The 24,307-nt window shown below is 43.4% G+C and overlaps 1 protein-coding gene across 2 annotated transcripts in view; it reads right to left on the reverse strand.

Annotated features, from left to right (window-relative positions):
* The window catches only part of cntnap2a (contactin associated protein 2a), a 295,838-nt gene that overhangs the window by 73,112 nt on the left and 198,419 nt on the right, over nucleotides 1-24,307 (reverse strand). For both annotated transcript variants that reach the window (XM_035526373.1, XM_035526372.1), the window contains exons 14-15: nucleotides 5,258-5,414; nucleotides 3,365-3,492 (exon numbers count right to left, since the gene is read on the reverse strand). In XM_035526373.1, coding sequence (XP_035382266.1) covers nucleotides 3,365-3,492; nucleotides 5,258-5,414 — 285 coding nt within the window. The remainder of the gene's footprint in view (nucleotides 1-3,364; nucleotides 3,493-5,257; nucleotides 5,415-24,307) is intronic.

Consider the following 24,307-nt stretch of genomic DNA (forward strand, 5'->3'; position numbering starts at 1 on the left):
CCAGAATATGCCACAAATTGTTGGCAGGCTTCCTTTAAAAATAAATAAACAAACAAACGTGATATGTAACACATGATGTTAAGTGGCAGCTTTGCAGCAGTGGCTGACTTACATCAGGAAACGGCGACCTTACAGATACAAACCTTAGAAAACCTTAGAAAACGTGCCAACCTTCCACTTTTTCAGACATGGCAATAATTCCTAAAGGCATCACATCAAATCACATCAACCATCACTGTGTAGTGTACCTTAAAATTCATGCTATGCTGTATACCTGTTAAGAGAGGAAACGTATTTTAAGATCAGCGTTCGCTACTCACAGGAGGTGCTATTTTTTTGTTGGCTAAAGCTTAGAGTGATGAACGCTTCTGGAGGACAGTTACTGGTGAGTGGGCTAATAACACCATACACACCATCAATCACAAACAATCTGGCCTGTCGTTTTAATCCTCGCTGAGGAGCAAACAGAAGTGAAAGCTCAAAGCGATATTTTACAGACATTTGCACAGAGGACAGTGGCTGTTGTATTGAATGCTCGCCCTTACTTTAATTTACCCAGCACAGATGAGGTTATGACACTCCAGATTAAAGCTGCCATCACCTATCACCTGAGCTGGGATTGGCTGCCGCTTCGGCCGGCTCTACACAAGAGCCAATCAGAGAACAGGGGGAAGTCCATAGACTCCACTTCCGCCGTCATAAAAACCGATTGGAGGATCAAATTCTGAGCGCAGGAAAGCAAAAGATAATAATGCTGTTGTTTTTCTTTCTTGCCACACCCCTCCGAGGTGCTACATGCCACGTCCTTTCCTGTTTGTCGGAACGGAGAGAAATTGACCACACACCCGCCTTATTTCATGCTTAGCCTGGCAGGGAGCTGAGTTGAGCAAATGAGACACCTCCAGAGCTCACACGCCTTTCTCGAGCGCACACTCCAAGTGCTTCCTCGCACTAATTATGTGATTGAGGTCTTGGTAACTAATTAGGCGACATCCTCTAAAGAAGTCCTTACTGTTCACTGACTGTAACAGGGAAAATCAAGTTTAAGTCCTGAACAGGGAGACATTTTGGTGAGTTTTAGAATAAGAACTCCAGGTCTAATTTGTAAAACTCTGCAGAAACGTGGTCTGTATCACCACAGAAATTTGTCCAATTCCTTATCAATCCGAAGCGATGGCATTCATGCAGACATAGAGCATAGGGCTTATTGGGAGCTAAAATAATATTTCTGTAATGTGAGACAGAAACTCCAATCAGTGGTGTGAGTCACTTAGATTTGAAATGTCCTGATATGAAACAATTGCAGATTCGTTATTCATGAGAGTTTTATTGGGAATATAAGCCTTATCAGTCACTCCAAGACGCTCTTCAAATGTAAAAATGTCTAACATGTTATAATGAGATGTACCTGCGATATTTCCTGTCCTACCCGACACTTTCATTTGTAATTCCTGCCCACTGCTAAGATAATAATCCAGAATATTATAATGCCTTTATGGCTAATAGAGTTTCAATTAATCTGCCAAACAATCAGCCCATGGAAACGGAGAAACGCCACATGCCATATGTGCACCGTCATTAAAATTATCAATTGTTTGTTGACTTTATTCCATCTCTCAGTCATTTATGAAAATAAATTATTTTAAACAACTGCGGCCGCATTATTGTCGAGCCGCCGCAAACACCGTCCTTGAGCCTACGGCGGACTAATGACAGACCAAAGACGTCTTGTAAAAACTTCTCTAAAACGCAGGCATTTTTATGAGCCAACTGGCTATTAGGATACCAATTGCCCTTTCTTAAAAAGTGCTGGTGGATTTTACCGCTAAGCAAAACATCATTAAAACAGGAGCTAATATGTCATAGACGTAATGAGGTAAATTTTCTGAAAAGATTCTGATTCAGACAGCCTGATCTCCAACAGCCTGACGAGATGCCCCCTAAACACACAGTCGTTAGAGGCTGGCAGTCAGTGGGGTTAGGAACTTGCCATCCTCTTTGTGACCATGTAAACTGAGGTTTGGCACAACAATTTGAATTTGACTGGTTAAAGTCGAGATTTGTGCAAACTAGTGTTGTATGTGTATCATTTTTGGCCTTGTGCATGCAGCTCGTTAACTTGTCATTAACGAAGGGAGCCTAATTTAAATTCTGGAGCCGGATGCCACTCCTGCAGTGTTACACCTCCACCACAGACCACTCTCCTGACTCCGCCCCCTCAGAGGTGGCCACACAAAAGGAAAGTTAGCAACAAAAAGGAGAGAAAAAACCCCAGATTTTTTCACAGAATGAAAAAAACTGATGAAATTGATGTGAATTGATTGCTAATGTTCAGTAATAGGGCCTCAGGTGATCTAAGTCTTGTTAACATGGTTACGTTCTGGTTAGCCCAGCCACAGGTGTGGAGGTGGGGTTGATGTGGGGGAGTTCATGACGAGAACGCAGCCTGACGTCCATAAACAGGTGACTGTAATCAAATGCACCTGATCTAAGTTAGAAGCCCGGTGCAATTAAAAAGAGTAATGAGGTGTGAAAATCCATGTTTTCAGTGTGTGGTTCGAGCGGTCTGGATGAGAGGTTGGAGCTTCAGGCGTTTGGTTCTGAAAACACAGGAGCTGTTTAAAAGATGACTGCACATTCTCGTGTCTTGAGTGGTCACGAGCACACACACACACACACACCCCTCACCTTTCATTTTATTTTTTCACTGCCGAGGATCTGATCTGGGTTGGAGAGGATCTGACTGGGGTTGGTGAGGATCTGATCTGGGGTTGGTGAGGATCTGACTGGGGTTGGTGAGGATCTGATCTGTGGTTGGTGAGGATCTGACTGGGGTTGGTGAGGATCTGATCTGTGGTTGGTGAGGATCTGACTGGGGTTGGTGAGGATCTGATCTGGGTTGGTGAGGATCTGACTGGGGTTGGTGAGGATCTGATCTGTGGTTGGTGAGGATCTGACTGGGGTTGGTGAGGATCTGATCTGGGTTGGTGAGGATCTGATCTGGGTTGGTGAAAACTCTTGCTGTGGAAGATCTCACTGTGAAGAATATTCCTGAAATTCCTGCGACTGATGGCCCACCCTGGGACCACCTTCCCTTTCAGAGCCACACGCCAAGCGTTTCATTGCAAACGGGAATTTGTCTGATGGCACGTGAAGAGGAAAATCATTTGCGCTATTTCTTGCAAGTAGAAAGATAAAAGATCTGGCTAACACACGCCAGCAGCATTCCGAGCCTTGACCAGTCGGAGTACAGGAACTCAGGCATTCATATTCCGCTAATTTGAATGCTAATTCCCAGCATGCTGTTACGTATTGGCGCAGAGACTTGAAAGCTGCGTTCAGACCGAGAGAGAAATGGACTCACTGTCTCCTTGACAACGCAGAGGTCCGACAGTCAGCTTGGCCTCTGATCCGGGTCGATTGGTGTCCCCTACCGCCACCTGGCTCACAGGTAAGTGGTCCTTGTACACGAGAAGCCCAGAGTCTTCTCTCCTGTGAAGTTGGAGAACGGCCGATCAATGCAAACCCGTCAAAGCAGGGAGTGACGGCAAGAATTCCGACCTCATCAAATACCAGCAAAAATAATTTCACCAAATGGGGGGTGGAAGGGAACAACTAAAAGAGTCCCTGCCTAAAAGTGTCCCCCAACATCTCCCGGCACCATGGTTACTGAGACTCTATGTCATGGCACCACATGGATTTTTTAAAAAGTGCCCCTAATCACAGCATTTTGAGTGTGAGGCGCAGTTCTGCTCAGCCTGGCCCTGCATTGATTTCCTTTTCTTCATTTTTTGAAGTGCCCCCTAATTACACCACATTAAATGCAGAATATTTGAACCCACAGTCGCGCAATGTGCCACTGCATCACTGCCTGTTTAACGACACCCAGAAAAAAAAATATATGTGCTTCCCAAATATTTTCCCAAAAGAGCAAACATTAACGCAACCCTAATTAGGAGGCGCGCAGACAGGCAGCGGAGCATCATGCATGCGTTTATGAAATACCGTCATCCATTAGACTCTGGCTGGGCCGTAAAACAAGCTGTATTAGTCTGGGCCAAAATGGAACGCATTCATCATAGAGAAATAACAAAAGCAACATGATTGTAACTGGAACTCTCATCATAATGTCCTCATTTGTATCCATTATGCTTGGCTGGCTCTGCTAGGTCCTTATGGTAAGAAACTAAAAGTGTGTAAATTGCTTGGTTCATCTGTATACAAACACTGGCAGCATGCTTGCGTGTGCGTGTGTGTGTGTGTGTGTGTGTGTGTGTGTGTGTGTGTGTGTTGGGGATGATCACACCACTTGCCTTTTCTGGGTTTATGAGCGACACAACGAATACAAAGAATCCCCAAAGCCGAGCTAAGAGAGCTCCGTAAGAACATGTGCAATGTGGTGAACGCTGTGCTTTCTTTACAGGGATACCTTTTTTTGCCCTACAACAAATTCAAGGGTCGAACAAATTTTTCAACCCAGACAAAACAATTGCAGTAGCACTGAATCTGTCAAAGCGCACGTGACCCGCCACACGAGCTGGAACCACCCGTCCCCTTTCTGAACACATCCTTTCAAAGGAAGGCCATGCATTATGTCACCTGGAAATACTGCTGCCCAACTAATTTTATTCAAAAATAAACACATGAATAAATATAAACCCCTTGGTCCCAGCAGCTCGTGAGCACTCAAAAAGTCCATGATGGGAATCTACCAGGAATTCTCACCAGGACTCCTTCTCCATCAAAGTTAGTGCTGGGAATCTGATGGGAATTCTCACTAGGATTCCCCCTCTGTCCCAGCCTGCTCTGTAAGCGGATTCCTCAGAGTTCATTCTACTTGGAGCTGCAATCGCACGTGGAATGTCATGTGGCGTACTAAGGATCTGCGCAGGATGTCAATATCCTGGGCAGGTGGCATGCCGTGTGGAGAGATGACTTCTGTTGAGATGGGCATTTTAATAAAGCAGGCCAGATCCACATCGCCTGCTAATGGAAATGTCAAGGGCTGGGTTTGGCACACTCTCACCTGCACAATCTGTCTGCTATTTGTCCTCGAGCTCGGGGTCAAGGCAACCACGCATCACAACAAACTCCGCTACTTAACAAAAGAAGAGGGATGCAAGACCCACGACGTTCCCAAGCTGAGAGGCGGAACAGAGCAGCCTCTAGACTCGCGACGTTCCCAAGCTGAGAGCAGGAACGGATTGGCCTCTAGACCGGTGGCGTTAGCAGTGTGCTCACCCACTGTGCTACTCACCACTGTTTCTGGTCTGCGTCACAGTTGCAGTGGTATTTGGGGTCGGTGCAGTTGCGTTCAATACCACACGCACACTTCTGGATGCCGTGACTGGAGCCACCCCAGTAGAAGTGCTTCTCACCGCCCCTGCCGACCCACCACGTATATGGAGTGCCGTCTGTAACACACACATGCACGCACACACACAGACACACACACACACACACACACACACACACACAACAAAGTGCAACAGTATTAAGTGATATAATGAAATAATACTCTTCAGCATAACACGCTGTTTATGGCAAATTCTTATTAGTGTTCTGTTGACTTTATTATTTAATGACCAAAATAAATGAACAAGACAACACAGGTTGGAAAACAGATCACATAGCTGAAAGGCAGACTGAGAGGCACTGGCTGGCACACACTGAACAGCGGAAGGCATAAATAAATGTTCCTCTCACCTTCGCTGACTAAGCAAAATACGTCACCCGCACCCACACAGTACAACCCATAATACTCACAGTGCTGGGGAGAATGGAAATGGACAAACGTGATGAAAAATCCCGCAGGTAAGGTAGGACCGAGAGCAGTGTGTCTCCACACGTGAACACACACACGCATGCTCACACAGAACGCACTCTCAAGAATAAACTACGGCCTCAAAATCCCCCTCAGAAAGCAGCGCAATTTAAACACCCAAACAATATTTGAGAAATGAAAAAACAGGTCTGCTCTTTCCCCTTTCAGAGACACATCTGTGCCAGGGTCCAAGCATTTTAATATCTGCTGCGTTATTGTTTTTTTGAGTCTTTATAGCAGGACTGAGTGGAATGTGGATTATGCACATATGAAATATATGATCAAAATGAGGGGACTCTGGCTTTCAGGGAGCTCAAAATGAAACTGGTAAATGCTATAATAACCGACGTGTCAAATAATATCAAATACAAATAAAGTTGCCTAAATTTGACAGGAAGGCCTCTGACTGAAACTGTATGTGAGTGTTCACGCTTTCTGGATTTAGCAGTTATTATTCAGCTGTTTGTTTTATTAGTTATGGTACAGAGAACATGTATAAAACCCAAGTGTATGACATTCAGAAGGGCTCTAAACTTATAATTAGAAAACAAACAAATAAATAAATAAATAAATAAATGAGAGGATATAAACAGTCAATTAAATTACAGAATAAAATTCTATGAATTCTTGAAGACTGCAGTGATGTTGCTACACCATGCCAAAACAAAAAGGGACAAACTCAGAATTGCATGAAATGAACTCATCAACCAGCAGTGAGGAAAGAGTGGTGTGTATTTCAGGAGTGGGTTTGCACTTCTAATGAAGGATTTGGTGTTAGGACTATGTAAGATGCGGTTTGCACCCCCCATTTATATTTTTATATACTGTATTCATATTCTCATTCTATAACTGGGCCTCAGCTGAAAGCAAACAATTAAAAAACCTCATTGCTGTGCGGGAGCCACACTGTTATAATCGCAGAGAATGAGGCAGTTATGTTCTATTCACACGCTTTGTTTCAAAGGGGTAAGAGGATAATGAACAAAAAGACATCAGTTCAGATGAACACATGGGCCAAAGCACTCAAGATCAGTGCAGATCAGCACGTGCTCACAGGAAACCCTGTAGGTTTATAGCCTCAGTTAACTGGGTTGGGAGGCGTGAGATGAGATAGCCAATGGTGTTTGTTGTACGTACGTACAGTAAAATTCACTAGAGCTGAAGGAGCAGTAGCCTGTAGTCCCGTTCTCTTGAATCCTGTATCTCCCTCCTGTCTCGCACGCACACACACGCACGCACACATGCAGATGCACGTGCGCACGAGTGCACACAAACAGAACTTGCCTCATTGAGTCCCAGTCCTGGGGAGGATAGTGCAAGCCCTGACAGCACTATCTGCATGGACCCCCACAAACTTGGTTTCACGCTGAGCCCAATCAATCACGCAGTTCGCTCGTGCCTGGAGCGGTGATTTCCTCCGACCGAGAGAAGGAGCCGGCTACGTGCTGGCGCCGAGAGCCGAGGCAGGTGAGGAGGAGGCACTCTTCATCCTTTGTTGTCCAGAATATTCTTTTATCCCACCCTCATTCAGCTCGCACATTCAAATGGAAATCGGGGATCCGCTAGCAGACGCCACACTGGCGTGGTGACAGTTTTGTTGTCTTTCGCGGTTGTGTGCTTGTGAGAATGCGAAAGCGTGTTTGGAATTAACATATAATAGCTGGGGGTGAGAAGCCACTTTCACGTCGTGTGAGCAGAATAACAATATTGGGTTTTACCAACAAAGCCCAGATCCCACTGAAGCCAGGGACAATAAGCCGTTTAGGGACTTTCTCATCTCATCTGCCTGTGATGTCCCGCTGAACGGGTCTACCTGTGATATCTTTTACAAGTCCGGGTTCAGCTGCATGTTTTCAACTGTAGCTTTTCTTCCTTTCTCCTGGTTTCATATGTAATTCAGTAATTCAGACCTTGATCAAAATCTATCTGCCCCTCTAAGAAAGCTCAAAGCGCGTCAGAATCTCCACTTCCTCTGACACACAGGACACTCCTCCCTGGACAAACACCCCAGCCTTCATCCCTGGCAGCCTGTCACTGTGCTGCCCCCACACATCCGTCCACGTTCGTCATGCAAAGTACGTGAAACTGGCCCCCCGTGTCAGGATCCAGGGACCGCAGGCAAGGGAGGACAGCTCGTCCATGCTGAATGACACCTCTGTGAGTGTGCTGGGGCGATCACGAGGGCATGTGCGAGGCTGGAGCTGATGCAGACTGTCCGGATCCTCTGGAGGTCAGCCGGGGCCGTGGCCGGGATGAGGAGGGCCCAGAGTTAAAGCCGGCAGTAATCGAAACTCATCTCATCACCATTTCCTGTTGCAGCTCTCCGAGAGAAAGACAACGGCTTGCTTCACATAAATCTTGAGCCCCACATCCCAAAGAATGAATTAACACATGCCATGGATCGAGTATTGAACTGCAGTGTTTGTGTATACTGTATACTGTATATGCTCACACTTAAACCATAAATTGCGGCGAGAGCGCTGTGAGCATTTCTGCTGCGAGGAGTCTGGCATCCGCGAGCATGGCTTCTCCTCTCGCGTCTCACCCTGCACCCGTGCGACACTCCCGTCACGCGAAAGTCCCTTAACAACATCTCTATTGATCCAAAAAGCAACTTGATGTGACTTCCGTCCACCTCGTACAGGTTTTAATCTGAGCAGAGGGAGTGATTTACACTGCATCCGTTTACACTGGCCAGCACGCACTCTCTCTCTCTCTCTCTCTCTCTCTCTCTACTTAATCCTGTCGAGTTAATTGGCCTTTCAGAGGCAGGTAATGCGGCAGAGAGAGGATCACTGCCCTCGTCTTTGCCCGCCAGATAAGAGAAAAATGGATCTCACTACATCGCCTCCGTTCCCAGCAATCATTAGTGCCCTGCTAATATGGGTCAAACGAGGTCACGATTGAGGCCCGCAGGAATGGGGGGAGTTTGCACACCGCACGCTTGTGTTGACAGTATTACAAAGTTATGAATTTTCTGCGTTCTCAATCAGTTCCGTTGCGACATGGAGAACGCAGCGGTGAAATCTGAGGGAAGAATTCTTCCTTTAAGGGGGTATGAGACTGAGGAGAACTTTGTTCCCTCTTTCGTGTCTGGGCACAGATCCAGCTGGTGAGAAGAGCCTCCCACTGTGGAGGGGAGAGTGGTGAGGTTTCCTTTAGAGCTGCCTGTCTCGCCTCCTCCCCTGGGGTGGGAGTTCTCTACACCACACTCTCCGGCACTGGAATGCCGCACTCTCTCCGAGGAGGCCACCTGGAGGGAAGCGTAATGTGCTGGAATGGCATGAAGAAGGGTCCGGGAGACAAACCTGCCCTTCAATCAGTCCTCTGGACGCCTCCGTCTTCCTCCTGGAACACGATACCACGCTGGCGTCCGCTTGGCTTCTCCGGTCTGTGTCTTTGTGGGAAAAACAAAAACACCTCTTCCACAATCTGCACCATGCAGGAGCGCTTACGGTGTGAGAACACGACTTACACGGTGCACCGTGTTGCCCGGCAGCATGGGAGAAAGACCGGAATCCATCGTTCAGAACCCACCAGACTTTGTTTTGTTCGATTTATGTCTTTTTTTTATTTCGACATTTCCATAAAGACATTCTCCATCCCAAACTCGTTCCCCTTCCGACTGAAGCAGTCACTTCCTGCCTCCCTATTAGCAACACCAGGGTAGGATTTCTAATCCATTATGTGCATTCAACACTACATCTCTGACCTCCATGGCCCGAATGCAACTCAGCGATGCCATCTGCATATCACAATAATTAGCCAAGCCCTTCAACAGGTCCTTTAATTAGAAAGACGCATCTCTTATAAATCGAAACAATTCTGCAGTCGAAAATGAGGATTAATTGGCTGACGTTAATTGCCTTTTCCCCCTGAAAAGGACAGTGCAAATTTGTTCTCTGCCTTCTTTGTAATCTGCAGTCATGCGGCGCCGTATCTGGCGACGGCGCTCTCGTTCTCTGGACTCTCCACTCCTGGCTGAAGTGCATCTGAGACAGTAAGTGCACAGACTGTTACTGCTGACCATCTCAGGATGCATGCCTGCTCTGAATGCTAACGCGGCTCGGCACTAATTCAGTGAGAGAAGGGCTCCTGGCAGTCACAAAGGCAGCGGTGTGAGTGCCCCTGGCCATTAGCCAAAGAGAACGTCGCTTTCATCTGCTCCGCCCGCCGCGGTGACGGGGTTCAAATAGCCGCCGATAAACGGGAGGAAACGCGTGGGAGCGGTAAACACGGGACACCAGCGGGACGTCAGAGAGAAGGTGACAGAGCTGACGGAGGATGATGATGGTGGGATGGAGGGGGGAGAGAGAGAGAGAGAGAGCGAGAGCGAGAGAGCAGGAATGGAAGAGGGAAACAGCAAAAGAGACAGAGATTGTAATTAAAATAAGGTGCAAACAGAGAGTGGCAGAGAGAGAGAGACAGTGTGAATGAGATAAAGAGACAGAGAGAGAGACAGTGTGAATGAGATAAAGAGAGAGAGAGACAGTGTGAATGAGATAAAGAGACAGAGAGAGAGACAGTGTGAATGAGATAAAGAGACAGAGAGAGAGAAACAGTGTGAATGAGATAAAGAGACAGAGAGAGACAGTGTGAATGAGATAAAGAGACAGAGAGACAGTGTGAATAAGATAAAGAGACAGAGAGAGACAGTGCGAATGAGATAAAGAGACAGAGAGAGACAGTGTGAATGAGATAAAGACACAGAGAGAGAGAGACAGTGTGAATAAGGTAAAGAGACAGAGAGAGAGAAAGTGTGAATGAGATAAAGAGACAGAGAGAGAGACAGTGTGAATGAGATAAAGAGACAGAGAGAGACAGTGTGAATAAGATAAAGAGACAGAGAGAGAGACAGTGTGAATGAGATAAAGAGACAGAGAGAGAGACAGTGTGAATGAGATAAAGAGACAGAGAGAGACTGAGAATAAGATAAAGAGACAGAGAGAGAGAGACAGTGTGAATGAGATAAAGAGACAGAGAGAGACAGTGTGAATAAGATAAAGAGACAGAGAGAGACAGTATGAATGAGATAAAGAGACAGAGAGAGACAGTGTGAATGAGATAAAGACACAGAGAGAGAGAGACAGTGTGAATAAGGTAAAGAGACAGAGAGAGAGAAAGTGTGAATGAGATAAAGAGACAGAGAGAGAGACAGTGTGAATGAGATAAAGAGACAGAGAGAGACAGTGTGAATAAGATAAAGAGACAGAGAGAGAGACAGTGTGAATGAGATAAAGAGACAGAGAGAGAGACAGTGTGAATGAGATAAAGAGACAGAGAGAGACTGAGAATAAGATAAAGAGACAGAGAGAGAGACAGTGTGAATGAGATAAAGAGACAGAGAGAGACAGTGTGAATAAGATAAAGAGACAGAGAGAGACAGTATGAATGAGATAAAGAGACAGAGAGAGACAGTGTGAATGAGATGAAGAGACAGAGAGAGAGGGACAGTGTGAATGAGATAAAGACACAGAGAGAGAGAGACAGTGTGAATAAGGTAAAGAGACAGACAGAAAGAGAGAGAGAGAGAGAGAGAGAGAGAGAGAGAGAGAACCAGTAGATGTCAAACCGCAGACTCGTACTAAAGCACAAGCGCTTACAGTGTGGCACCGTGGGAAATATGAAAACGCTCACTCAGCACTACTACTACGGTAAGGAACTGAGAGTGACACCAGGCTGCTAAGATGTGTGAGGGCTGGTCTCGGGGAGCAGACATGTGCATTAGCTTTAAACGGTCAGTAATGACCACAGCCCTGGGCCAAGAGTTGCGCTCGATTTTGTAATGATGGTTACACAAAGAAATTAAGATCACTTCATTACGTTCTTTGATGAAAACAGCAAGGATAAAGACATCACTGCCTGGAGAAAGAAAATACATTAAATAAAGCATTTGGGAATGATTGGGAAAAATATATGGAGGATGGAATTGATTTAACCCGTTTGCGTACAAATACAGATGATGAAGATACAACGCTAGAATTTCCATCTGTTTGAATTCAATATTGACTCAAATCCTTTCATTAAAATCGTAGCATGTGAAAACAGATGACAGAAATATTCACGCAAGCAATTCCAGGGCTGACGGCTCCCACTGGGAAGCTGTCGAGGTTTTTCAAAGAGGTCTGGAATCACGCCTTGACAAACTCAGCAAGCCAGGACACGTACTGGGTTATCATACACAACGTCCGTCAAGATCCTCCAATCAAACTTCAGACGCCACGATGGAAAAACACTTTAAAAGCGTTTCAGAGCAGATAGTTTGCATCCAAGTTAAAATGGCTCACCCATTTTATCAGTAAACTTCAATATGGGTTTAAATCAAAGTGTGACTTAAAAAGAGGGAGGTGAATTCCAATATAATCAGTAAACACTGCGACTGCCCTCTGCCTCCGCCAGGACCACCACGTCCACCCTGTGTGTAATAAATCATCACAAAATGAAACCGCAGAATGAATTAATTATGAGTGTACGGATTTGAGGACAGAGAACGTTAAAGAAAATCTCAGGATGGCCCTTGTAAAGGAGCTCTGACCAATAAGACCTTTATGGTAAATGAGCTTAGATGTGAGCAAAAAATGAGATTTTATGATTTTGACAGAAACTTGGTTCGACTTGAGTGGAGCAGTCACCCTAATTGAAGCTGCTTGAGAGAACTTCCAATTATTCCACCCACATGAGGAGGGTCAACCTTATTTGACTGTAAATATTTATCCTTTGGCATTTTCTTATTCTTTGACTATCTAACTATTGTACTAAAAGGTCAAATAATGAGTCCAGTTTCCTGTCCACAGAAGTGTCCTCCCGTTCACCTGCGTCCTTGCCTGAGTTTTCGGAACTGTTGGCTACTTGTGTTGCTGACTATGATACATTACTCATGAGCGATTTCAACTTCCACGTTGACAATACCTTAGACAGAAAACACGACATTTTAACCAGCGCATGGAAAACATCTGTAGCGGCTCAAACTGAACGGCTATAAAGCTCAGTGAAAAAGTTGAAAACTAAGAGACAATTGCATTTCCCAAAGATAATAAAGGAAAACTGTAACAACATAAGCTTTTATTCTTTAACTTTTTAAAATCCTACTTCTCCCACTGTCATGGTTTTGCCCTCCCTAGAGTCACAGTTCTCATGATGATGCCTCATTGTTTTCTGTTTGGGTTTTCTTCCTGGTTTTGTTCCATGTGCTTCTTGTTTCGGCTGGGTTTAGTTCCGCCTCCTGGTTTAATGCCCCGTCTGTTACTGGTTTAACCTGTCTTGTTATTCCCTCATTAGTTTGGATATCTAAGCTCTGTGTGTTTTATGCCTGTTTGTCGGTTATTGTCACTTGCTGTGTTAATGATATTTTTGTTACTCAGCCGTTGTCTTTCGCTTGTTTCATGTTTTGGTTTGCCTGGGTGTCCCCTCATGTTTTGTGTTTTTTATAACCTCTCGTTAGCCAACTTTGGTTTCCCTCATTTTAAAAGTCTCCCTGGACCTTGCTGAAGCAATAATCCCACCTTTTAAATGCAGTGAATGATTTGTTGTCTGAAGCATATCCACCAAAATGTGAATCTTTTGCACTTTTTTTAAGATAAAATGACTGAAGTTTGACCAAACTTCATTTATTTAAGACCTAAGTTCTAACTTTTCTTATCTGACTCTGAGCTCTGTAAGATCATTTCTCAGATGAGTTCTTCAACCTGAATTTTAGATCCAGATCCCACTTTACAACATATTTTACAGGCTTACTTTTTTAATAGCATTTTGAAGATTATAAGAAGTTCCATACAAACACGCGTATTTCCGTACAATCCCAGGATTGCTGTTGTCAGGCATCTATTAAAGAAACACAAACTAGATATATTTAAAGAATTCTAGACCAATTTAAACTCAACAAGAGTATTTTACTTTACACAAAGCATTTCATAATTTCTTAAACAAAAATCATGCTTTCAGTGTAATGATTTTTCAGTGTCATAAACACTGTCTATAAAGGTAGTAAATGATCTCGGATTCAATGTTGAAAAAGCTTCAGTCTTCTATCTGTTCTTGTAGATTTAAGTGCAGTATTTGATATGGTAGGTCATGTGGTTCTTATGTACCACCTTGAAAACTGGGTAGGCCTTTCTGTCACAAACTAGATCTAAAGTGGCTTGACACATATTTCAAAGGTAGGAAGTATTTTGTTAGTCTAGCTATGAATCATTCCAATGAACATGATATATTTAATGGTGTTCTACAAGGTTCTGTGATAGGCACATCATGTTTTTTGTACAGGCCAATATTTTTTGTATATGCTTCCATTAGATCACATTATTGAAAAACATGTAGTCAGATATCATGCTTATGACACACAAATATATATTTCTGTAGAGCCAACTGAAATAAGTGTTTAAAACTAACCTCTCTCTCTCTCTCTCTCTCTCTCTCTCTCTATATATATGTGTGTGTGTGTGTGTGTGTGTGTGTGTGTGTGTGTGTGTGTCCAGTGATGCTTGGTGCTCTGTCCTGGTCTTAGCCTGCACCCCTTCTCCTCCACAGGTGTAGTCCTCTAGGGGTCGGTGGTTTCTCATAGACGGCACGCTGTGTGTAAATTGGCTGCTGCTTCTCATTGGTGAGTGATTTGATTGTAAAAGCTGATTTTTGACTGTAAAGTGTCCTTGGGTTTGCGAAAAGTGCATTATAATGTGACTAATAATAATAATAATAATAATAATAATATTAGAGCAAATAATAAAAGGGAAAAAGAATGAATTAGGACGTCATGAGCCAAAGAAGGTATTAGAAATTCATAACATAATTTTACACCCCATTTTAACGTTTAAATCTTATAGTTATATCTTATAATCTTATAGTTACTAAAATAGCCTTTTTCTCTTAATTAAATTTTTCTCCCTGTGTTCCAAAAATATTCTTCACTGAATTCGCACATGCTATCATCGTCAGAAGTGTTTACGGGGAAAAGCCCTGTAGCAGAGCCGCTGAGGCCCAGCAGGGGCGCTGGTCCTGGAGGAGGTGGCCGGGGTTGGTCGGCCCAAGCGCCAGGCCATGAATAAACATTCGCAACATTTCAGCGTAATAAGGAGAAAGATTTAGATTGATGGGTCTCTTATCCCTTGGGAATAGAGATATATAATATATTCATTAAGTCCTGCTTTATTGAATATTTTTTGTTTTCATTGTCATTGTTCATTTTTATTCTATTCTATTTTTATTTGTTATCTATTGTTTTACACACATGGGTTTGTATTTTTATATTTGAAATGTGCTACATAAACACGTTAAGAGACTCATCCTGGTGAGTTTCCGATCCATCGCAAGCATAAACAAAAGAGTTCAAATAAGCACCATGGCAACAAGACAGAGATCTCAGAACCCTCAGGCTGCTCATGTACCCAAAGGGCCTGGCCAAGCCAGTGCGCAAGCTGGCCTGAAGCAGCTAGCAGGGGGGCACTTCTTCCTCAGGCTCGGGAGGCAGCTTGCCCCCGGCCTGAGGCTTGGAAGTGGTTTGGGCAGCTGGTTGGCAGCGAGGGAGCAGATTGATCTGATAGCTGGGGAGACAGGGAGAAAGAGAAAATTGTTCTTAGAGCAAATGTGGATTCTGCTGCCTTCTCGGATGGACAGGCCCAAAACTACACTTTTATTTTGTATATTTCGGAACTCCTGTCAGCATTATGGTTGATTCCGACGTGCTCCGTTGGTCTGGTGTCCATCCTGGAAACCTCGCAGGACACATCAAGATCAGGACTGCTTCAGGCTCGGTACCTCCCAACCCTCCTGCTTCTCTCGTCTCCTCGTTAGACCACGCTTTTGGTGACTTGTGTAGGATTGGCCATACCTGTTAGCCCACACATCACTGTCACTCTGAAGGTCCAGTTTTATGACTCTTGCTTGTCAAATTTCTAAGAGATTGGTGCTTTGGCCTGCATGGTATACAAAAAGGCGAGTTTTTTCAAAACCAAAATGTTGCCTGTGTCTCTTTGTAAGACAAAACAGACATTTTTCTCAGGCAATGAGAGAAGCGTTTTCTTTTGTGATTTTGTTGGCATACTTTCTCATCCTGTTACCTCAACATGACTAATGAAGGGCAAAATCTAGGGATTTTAAGGAAAGATTTCTCCTAATTGTAAAATTAGAACAGCAGTAATTAACAAGGTCCAAGTGCCTGAACATACTGAACCAAAATTCACAGAGGTTATAGATACCATTTTTAACAATTATTAACAATAATTATTAACATTGTTAATAAACATTTTCATGAACAGGAGACATCGCAGTATATTTTTTCTCTGACAAGGTTTTGCCACAGACTGATGTATTTTGGCTTCATATCTTGCCATGTGCTTTTGGTTTGTTTTGGTTCCATTAGCCACGCGTCCCACCATTGTTGCTCCTCCCAGTGTAATCTGCCCCAGGTGTTTTCAGTTTGTATCCTATGTATTTAAGCCCTGTTTTTATTTTTCCTGGCTTGTGGATGGTTGTTGTTAAGATGCGTTCTCTTAGATGTACCATGTCCTCTCTGTTCTTGGTTTTCTGTTCCATGTTTCTAGCCTTGTTTATTCGTTGTTTTGCATCCGAGTTCTGTTCCTTTGGTAGTCATAGTTTTTGTTTCTTTAGCCGATTCTTATGGCTTTGTGACCCCGGACCATTCTCATCAACACGATTCTGGATTTGCGCTTAATAAATGTTGGCCTTGGTAATGCATCCTGCGTGTAACTGCTCAGCGATACAATAACACCCAGATTAGGAACATCTTCATGGTATCAAACAATACCAGGAAACGAAATCAGAGGATGACGAGAAGGTGACTAGGTGGTGATGAGAAGGTGAACCCAGTTGTTACAAAAGCACAAAAGACATGCGAAAGTCTTCAGTGATGGTTGGCAAACATTTCTGGGAATTACTGAGACTTCCTGTTTATGGATTTCTGCCACATGTAAATAGGGACATTTTATGATTCTCTCCTTCCCTTACACACCTCCTTTTAAAAGAGTGCCTGTGCATCTCCTACTGCAAACACGCAAACAGGTGGACATGTAAAGTCATCAAACATCAGTGAACTCTCATTTATAAATCCTGAGGAAAAACCAAGCAATCTCAAAAAAAAGAACATAATCATGTTGTTAAATAACTAAATAACTAATTTTGTGCCTTAAACACACTTATAATGTTATTATTTAACATCCTGGACAATTACAGTGTTTTAACATAAAGATCATATAAATCTGTATCAAAGTGAGCACTATTACTCTTTAATACTTCATGTGTTGGGGTTAGAGAGAATCTCTTAAAGAGGCTGTAGGCCAAATTCTGGTCTTTGAAGTCTTCTTCTCATCTCCTCCCACTGCTGTTCAAAACTGGGCTCTCACAGACATAAGGGTGATAAATCCACAACGTTCCGTTTGACCCTGTCCCACCACAAATGATCAATAGTTATTCAGGACTGTAAAGGGGTGTCGTCCCTCTGTGTCTCCCTCTCTCTCTCACTCTTTTTCTCTCTGTCCATATATAATGATCAGTATTTTCTATGCTGCAATTCTGTTATTTACAGTACGGTGAATATAACAATATCTAAGCAATGGTAAAATGTAACTGACTGTCTCATATTAAGCTCATAAATTCTGAGCTTAATCTCACGTGAAACTCGAGTCTTTGGATAACACTGCGTAATGTACAAATACTCACTCAAATACTCTAATGCTCAAATGCTTACTAACCAGAGTGAAGGCCAAGCTACAGTTTCATACATTGTTGACACCAATTCCCTGTAAAGTATCCAGTCTGCTGCACACGTTTGCTGAGTTAAACCATAGGCTAGGCTATCTGAACAGAACACCTCTGACAGTGCAGAGTGTTTTAGCATTAAGGAACTTATTCTCCTGACATACACTGAGACATGCAATTCAATTTGATCTTTCTAACACACCTATTAATTATAATTTGGAGTCCGATACATTTGTTAAGGGTTACGTGCACTCTCACCAGTTGTAGGTAAGCAGTGTAGAGGTAAGTAAATGCAGTAACATTAACAACAACAACAACAACAAAACACTATAAACTTTCATTTACTTTAGTTCCAGAGCAAACTTTCTTTTTGTTGGGTACCAATAACTATCAATTCTGCCACAGATGAAAGGTAGGTCAATCTCCGAAACTATTCATTATCCTCGTTTACAAATATTAACAAATATTCTTTATGAGTGTCCTACAAAAAGCAGTTCTCATTTATTTTTAAATGTTTTCCATAGTAAGGCTTTGTCATTAAAGTGCATTTCGAGTAAGTTTAATGTTCTGCTTGAAGCACACAGAGATGCATTGATTTTTTTGTCTATGGTAATAACCAGTTAATTACACTTACAAGGGTATTAATTTACAAAAAGGTGTTTATTTCCCATTAACATGCTTCACTTTAAGGGACTCAGTGCTAGTTTGCATTCTGAATCTCCTCTCTGATAAGGTCAGAACACACAGCACTGATGTATACTGACCGTATTCAGTATTCTTTATACTGACCGTATTCAGTATTCTGTATACAAACCGCATTCAGTATTCTTTATACTGACCGTATTCAGTATTCTGTATACTGACCACATTCAGTATTCTTTATACTGACCGTATTCAGTATTCTGTATACTGACCGCATTCAGTATTCTTTATACTGACCGTATTCAGTATTCTGTATACTGACCGTATTCAGTATTCTGTATACTGAACACATTCAGTATTCTTTATACTGACCATATTCAGTATTCTGTATACAAACCGCATTCAGTATTCTTTATACTGACCGTATTCAGTATTCTGTATACTGACTGTATTCAGTATTCTGTATACTGACTGTATTCAGTATTCTGTATACTGAACATTCAGTATTCTTTATACTGACCATATTCAGTATTCTGTATACAAACCGCATTCAGTATTCTTTATACTGACCGTATTCAGTATTCTGTATACTGACCACATTCAGTATTCTTTATACTGACCACATTCAGTATTCTTTATACTGACCGTATTCAGTATTCTGTATATTGACCGCATTCAGTATTCTTTATACTGACCGTATTCAGTATTCTGTATACTGACCATAAACTGCCATTACAAAAGAGTGAGTTGGGAGTTTTCTGAGAAAGTTGGAAATGTCTGGCAGATCTCCATTATGGATAACACGAGAAGACAAGAAGCAGTCAGGCAGAGGTGTTACATCACTCAGGTGCAAGACGTTGGAGTCAGCGCTCAGTGCACAGGATCCTCCTTTGGTGACAGAGACGTGACTGACCTGGAGGACTATAAGCTTTCATGTGGGAGACACGAAAACGTTACTGCTCTTCTTATATTTATTTTTACATGCTCTGCATTTAGCAGACGCTTCGGAAGTGCTAGTGAATTGAAAAATTAACACCTACACTGACTGTAATGGCTCAGCTGGACAGAAATGAACACTACAAGGGTTAATCCAACAATAAAGATGTGTGTTAAATACTGCTTTTTCCTGCCAGGATCCTGGAAGTGAAATCAGTGGGAAACAGTATCACCATGGATCCCTAAGACACCCTTGACACCCCCCCCGCTCTGCAATAACGTTTAAATATTTAAAGTCTTGTGTGTAAACATGTCGATTTCCATGTGCTGTGGGGGCACTGGGTGGGAGGTCTCAGCAGTCAAGCTGTCAGTCACCACAGAGAGAAATGACACACGCACACACTGTCTGACATCTTATGTAGCCTGAGACACATCTGTGAAGAGAGCTAAAATTGGCTATTCACCATTTTTTTTATTACATTTTCCTGTATTCATTTATTATTTATAAGTAAAACAACTCATCCAGTATAGCTTTGCAGCAAACACACACACACACACACACACACACACACACAAAACAGTATACAAACAAACAAAAAGCCCCATGCTAGCTTTGTTGAATCTTGCCAGGGAGGTCATGTACAGTTCTAATTCTCTACCCCTTTTCTCTGAAAGACCTAACTTCTCTCTGGACAACAGCTAAATTACTTTAGTCATTTTCCTGTTAGCACATCCATAAGGTTTCCCATCATCCCTTTGTCAACTCCGCCACCACCGGACCTTTATCCTCATGCATATTTTGCCATCCGTAATGAGCGTAAGGTCTATAATACATTTTTCATTAGAAGGCTGGTTTAATGCATTTACAAGACAGAGTGCAGCACCTCTGCGGATATAAACGTAATGAAGAGTCCTCTGGGAAGTGGGCTGAAATCAAGAGATTGTCACAGTACGGCCCCTCCTCCCAAACGTCTCCCTGTGCGTGTTTTCGCGTCTGTATGGCCACGCCCTCCCTGTGTTCCACACCTGCTTCTCGTTGCGTGTTGTTAGTATGTGAGTATATAAGTTTTTTGTTTAAATGTGAACATTGTTGGTGTTTGATCCTGCGATAGCCGAAGCGCTACGGTGTCTTTTGTGTTTAACAATAAGCGTCGTTGTATGTCATACGGCTCCTCTTTGCATCCTGCCAAGCCTCCACACGTCACAGAGATGGTCCCCAGAACAGGGCCCTTTTCTCTCAGAAGTGTTGCCCTACAGACTGCCTACTCATATACCACACGGGAAAGATATCACCACCCTCCAGGTTTATTACAGAAAATTTCAAAAATATTCTTCACTGAATTCGCACAAGCTATCGTCATCAGAAGTGTTTACGGGGAAAAGCCCTGTAGCAGAGCTGCTGAGGCCCAGCAGGGGCGCTGGTCCTGGAGGAGGTGGCCGGGGTTGGTCGGACCAAGCGCCAGGCCATGAATAAACATTCGCAACATTTCAGCGTAATAAGGAGAAAGATGGAGATTGATGGATCTCTTGGGAATAGATGGCTCTTGGGAATACACTGACCTTCGTGTCTTGTGTCGGTAAATAGAATTCTCGTTGAGTGGTCTCTCAAGGTGACGCTGGGCAAGGGAAAAAAGGTAAAGAAAGCCCCCCCACCCCACCCGCCTTTGGGGCGGGATTATGTCCGAGTTGGTGTGTCACCAGCAGCAGGGATCAGCAGGGAGGGAGGGAACTGTGGGTAGAGAGCGGCTGTTGGCTCAATGGCATAAACACTGAGGATTGGGAACAGCAGGGGTCACGATTTCGGTGTGAGAACAGCGTTGCTGAGGGAACATGAGCTCGACGGTCTCCCACGTCGCCGTCCTGAACACTTGGTCTGATTCACTGGGCAGCAAAAGTTTTTGGGATGTCACAAGCTAAAATAGGTGGACGTCATTGTACTTTTTATTCTCAATTCAAATCTTTTTTAGAATTTTCAAATTATGTGTGGTTTTCAATTGATAGGGCAATTCCAGTTTACATAAATTTTATGATTTATAAGGCTGTTATTACACTTAAAATATATACAAACTTGCTTCTAAAATGTAGTTTTTGCCTGCATTTGGCCTCAGAAACGTCTCTTTAGAGTCCAGCAGTAATCTGTCACGACAATGTCCATACTACACATACTGACATACGAACATACTAGTGCAAAATAAATAACGGATGATTCTGAACAAATTCTGAAAATGTAATTGGATTCAGCATGAAAAATATAGTCCACAGCAAAATCATTGTTGATCAGTGTTATGAGCATCACACACATCTGCACTGAGCACGAGCCTCCTGACTCCCCTCTCCCCTGGAGTCCCAGCAGGTGGAGACAAATGAAGAGGCAGGTCCTATTGTAATGAAGTGAGAAAGCTGAGAGATGACAGTGGTGCAGACTATTGTCTCCACTGCCCAGCAGTCACAAAGCAGCTTTATCGAGCTACAAGGCCGTCTGTAGCTGCACTGGGACTCATCCTCACTCTTTCTTTCTTACGATTCATGAAATGGCTTCTTCCAAATGGATTTTCTCTACAGAGGTATAAAATGAATGACGGCCAACTCCACCTGAGTTTCTCAATAAAATCCATATACACACTACATCCATGCTATCCAATGATGAACTAGAGATTAAATTGATGGAATTCTTGAGTGAATCCAAAGTTCGTATTCCTGTTTTGAGCTTTTTGCATCACAAAAGAGTTCATTATGTTTTCTGGGAAAGGACATGGCTTGTGATTACAGTCTGCTGAAGCTGTGGAAATCAGGACAGCCGTGGATTTGTCTCTGAAAATCACAGCTACACTATTAGAACAAGGAGGAAAACATGTACATAATTATAAATTCAGAACAGATGTTCAGCTCTTCTTGACATCAAGAACAGAAAAAGAAATCTGAACTAGAGAGGCAGGAATGTTGACATGCAGTATTCAGGCTTCTTTTATGTGGAGTTTTATGATCGGTTCATTACCAACATGAAGATTCCCACCACAAGAATTTTGTAATTCTATAAAGAAACTCTTCACGGGATACTGCAAAAAATTAAAAATCAGTCCAGATTCCAATGACTGACATTGGAGCTCTCTCTCATGACACATAAAATCAGATCTGATACTGCACAATCATTCAGCATCTGACTGTTTTAAAATCAAATCTGATGCTGTTCATTGTTAGTGCAGTTTCCCTTCTTCTGCTCTGTAGTGCTAAACAGGTGTCTGCATGTCATATTAAATTTGATATAAAGGAAACCACTCAGCCAGACTGACGAAGAGGAGTGATGATGCATCTACCTGACGTCAACTACACACGCAATTACTGAGCACACACACTTACTGAGCACACGCACTTACTGAGCACACACTTACTGAGCACACACACTTACTGAGCACACACTTACTGAGCACACACTTACTGAGCACACGCACTTACTGAGCACACACTTACTGAGCACACGCACTTACTGAGCACACGCACTTACTGAGCACACACTTACTGAGCACACGCACTTACTGAGCACACACTTACTGAGCACACACACTTACTGAGCACACACACTTACTGAGCACATGCACTTACTGAGCACACGCACTTACTGGGCACACGCACTTACTGAGCACACGCACTTACTGAGCACACACTTACTGAGCACACGCACTTACTGAGCACACACTTACTGAGCACACGCACTTACTGGGCACACACTTACTGAGCACACGCACTTACTGAGCACACGCACTTACTGAGCACACGCACTTACTGGGCACATGCACTTACTGAGCACACGCACTTACTGAGCACACACTTACTGAGCACACACACTTACTCGACACAGTTACTGAGCACACACACTTACTGAGCACACACACTTACTTGACACACACTTACTGAGCACACACACTTACTCGACACACACACTTACTGAGCACACACACTTATTTGACACAGTTACTAAGCACACACACTTACTCGACACACTTACTTGACACACACTTACTGAGCACACACACTTACTTGACACAGATACTGAGCACACACACTTACTGAGCACACACACTTACTCGACACACACTTACTGAGCACACACTTACTGAGCACATGCACTTACTGAGCACACACTTACTGAGCACACACTTACTGAGCACACGCACATACTGAGCACACGCACTTACTGAGCACACACTTACTGAGCACACGCACTTACTGAGTACACACTTACTGAGCACACGCATTTACTGAGCACACACTTACTGAGCACACACACTTACTGAGCACACACACTTACTGAGCACGCACTTACTGAGCACACACTTACTGAGCACACACTTACTGAGCACATGCACAAACTGAGCACACACTTACTGAGCACACACACTTACTGAGCACACACACTTACTTGACAGTTACTAAGCACACACACTTACTCGACACACACTTACTTGACACACACACTTACTGAGCACACACACTTACTTGACACAGTTACTGAGCACACACACTTACTGAGCACACACACTTACTCGACACACACTTACTGAGCACACACTTACTGAGCACACACACTTACTTGACACACAGTTACTGAGCACACACTTACTGAGCAAACACACTTACTCGACACACACTTACTGAGCACACACACTAGCAGCATAGAGATGGCCTGTGCGTCATCGCACCACAACATCGCTGCACTTACGAGATGCTTTAAGGAGATTCACAGGCTGCTCTTATTGGAACACGGCAGTAAACACAGGACTCCTGAGCTTGGCTACTCTGATCCCGCCGACGCACTGGACACGAGACCAAACTAACTGTAAGTAACAGAGAAGATTCTGGAGTTACAGCTGAAGCTCAACTTAGGACTTCATCGGCCACGTCAGAACCACCACACGGTCCGAAAAATTAGACTCTGCTGAGCAGTTCTAATCATTACAAAATCAAGTAATAAAAACAACACCTCTTATATCTTAATTCCTATTTCACAGTTCCTGATGCCAAAATGAGATAAAAACAACAATGCTATAAAATGCGCTAATGTATAGACCTGCTCACGCATCTCACGCCAGACTTCCACACAGACCAACTAATTCCCTTCTCCATTCTCCAACGGAGCAGGTCTCCATTCTCCAGTGGAGCACGTCTCCATTCTCCAACGGAGCAGGTCTCCATTCTCCA

Source organism: Electrophorus electricus, chromosome 5, assembly GCF_013358815.1.
Source record: "Electrophorus electricus isolate fEleEle1 chromosome 5, fEleEle1.pri, whole genome shotgun sequence".
NCBI classification, from domain to species: domain Eukaryota; kingdom Metazoa; phylum Chordata; class Actinopteri; order Gymnotiformes; family Gymnotidae; genus Electrophorus; species Electrophorus electricus.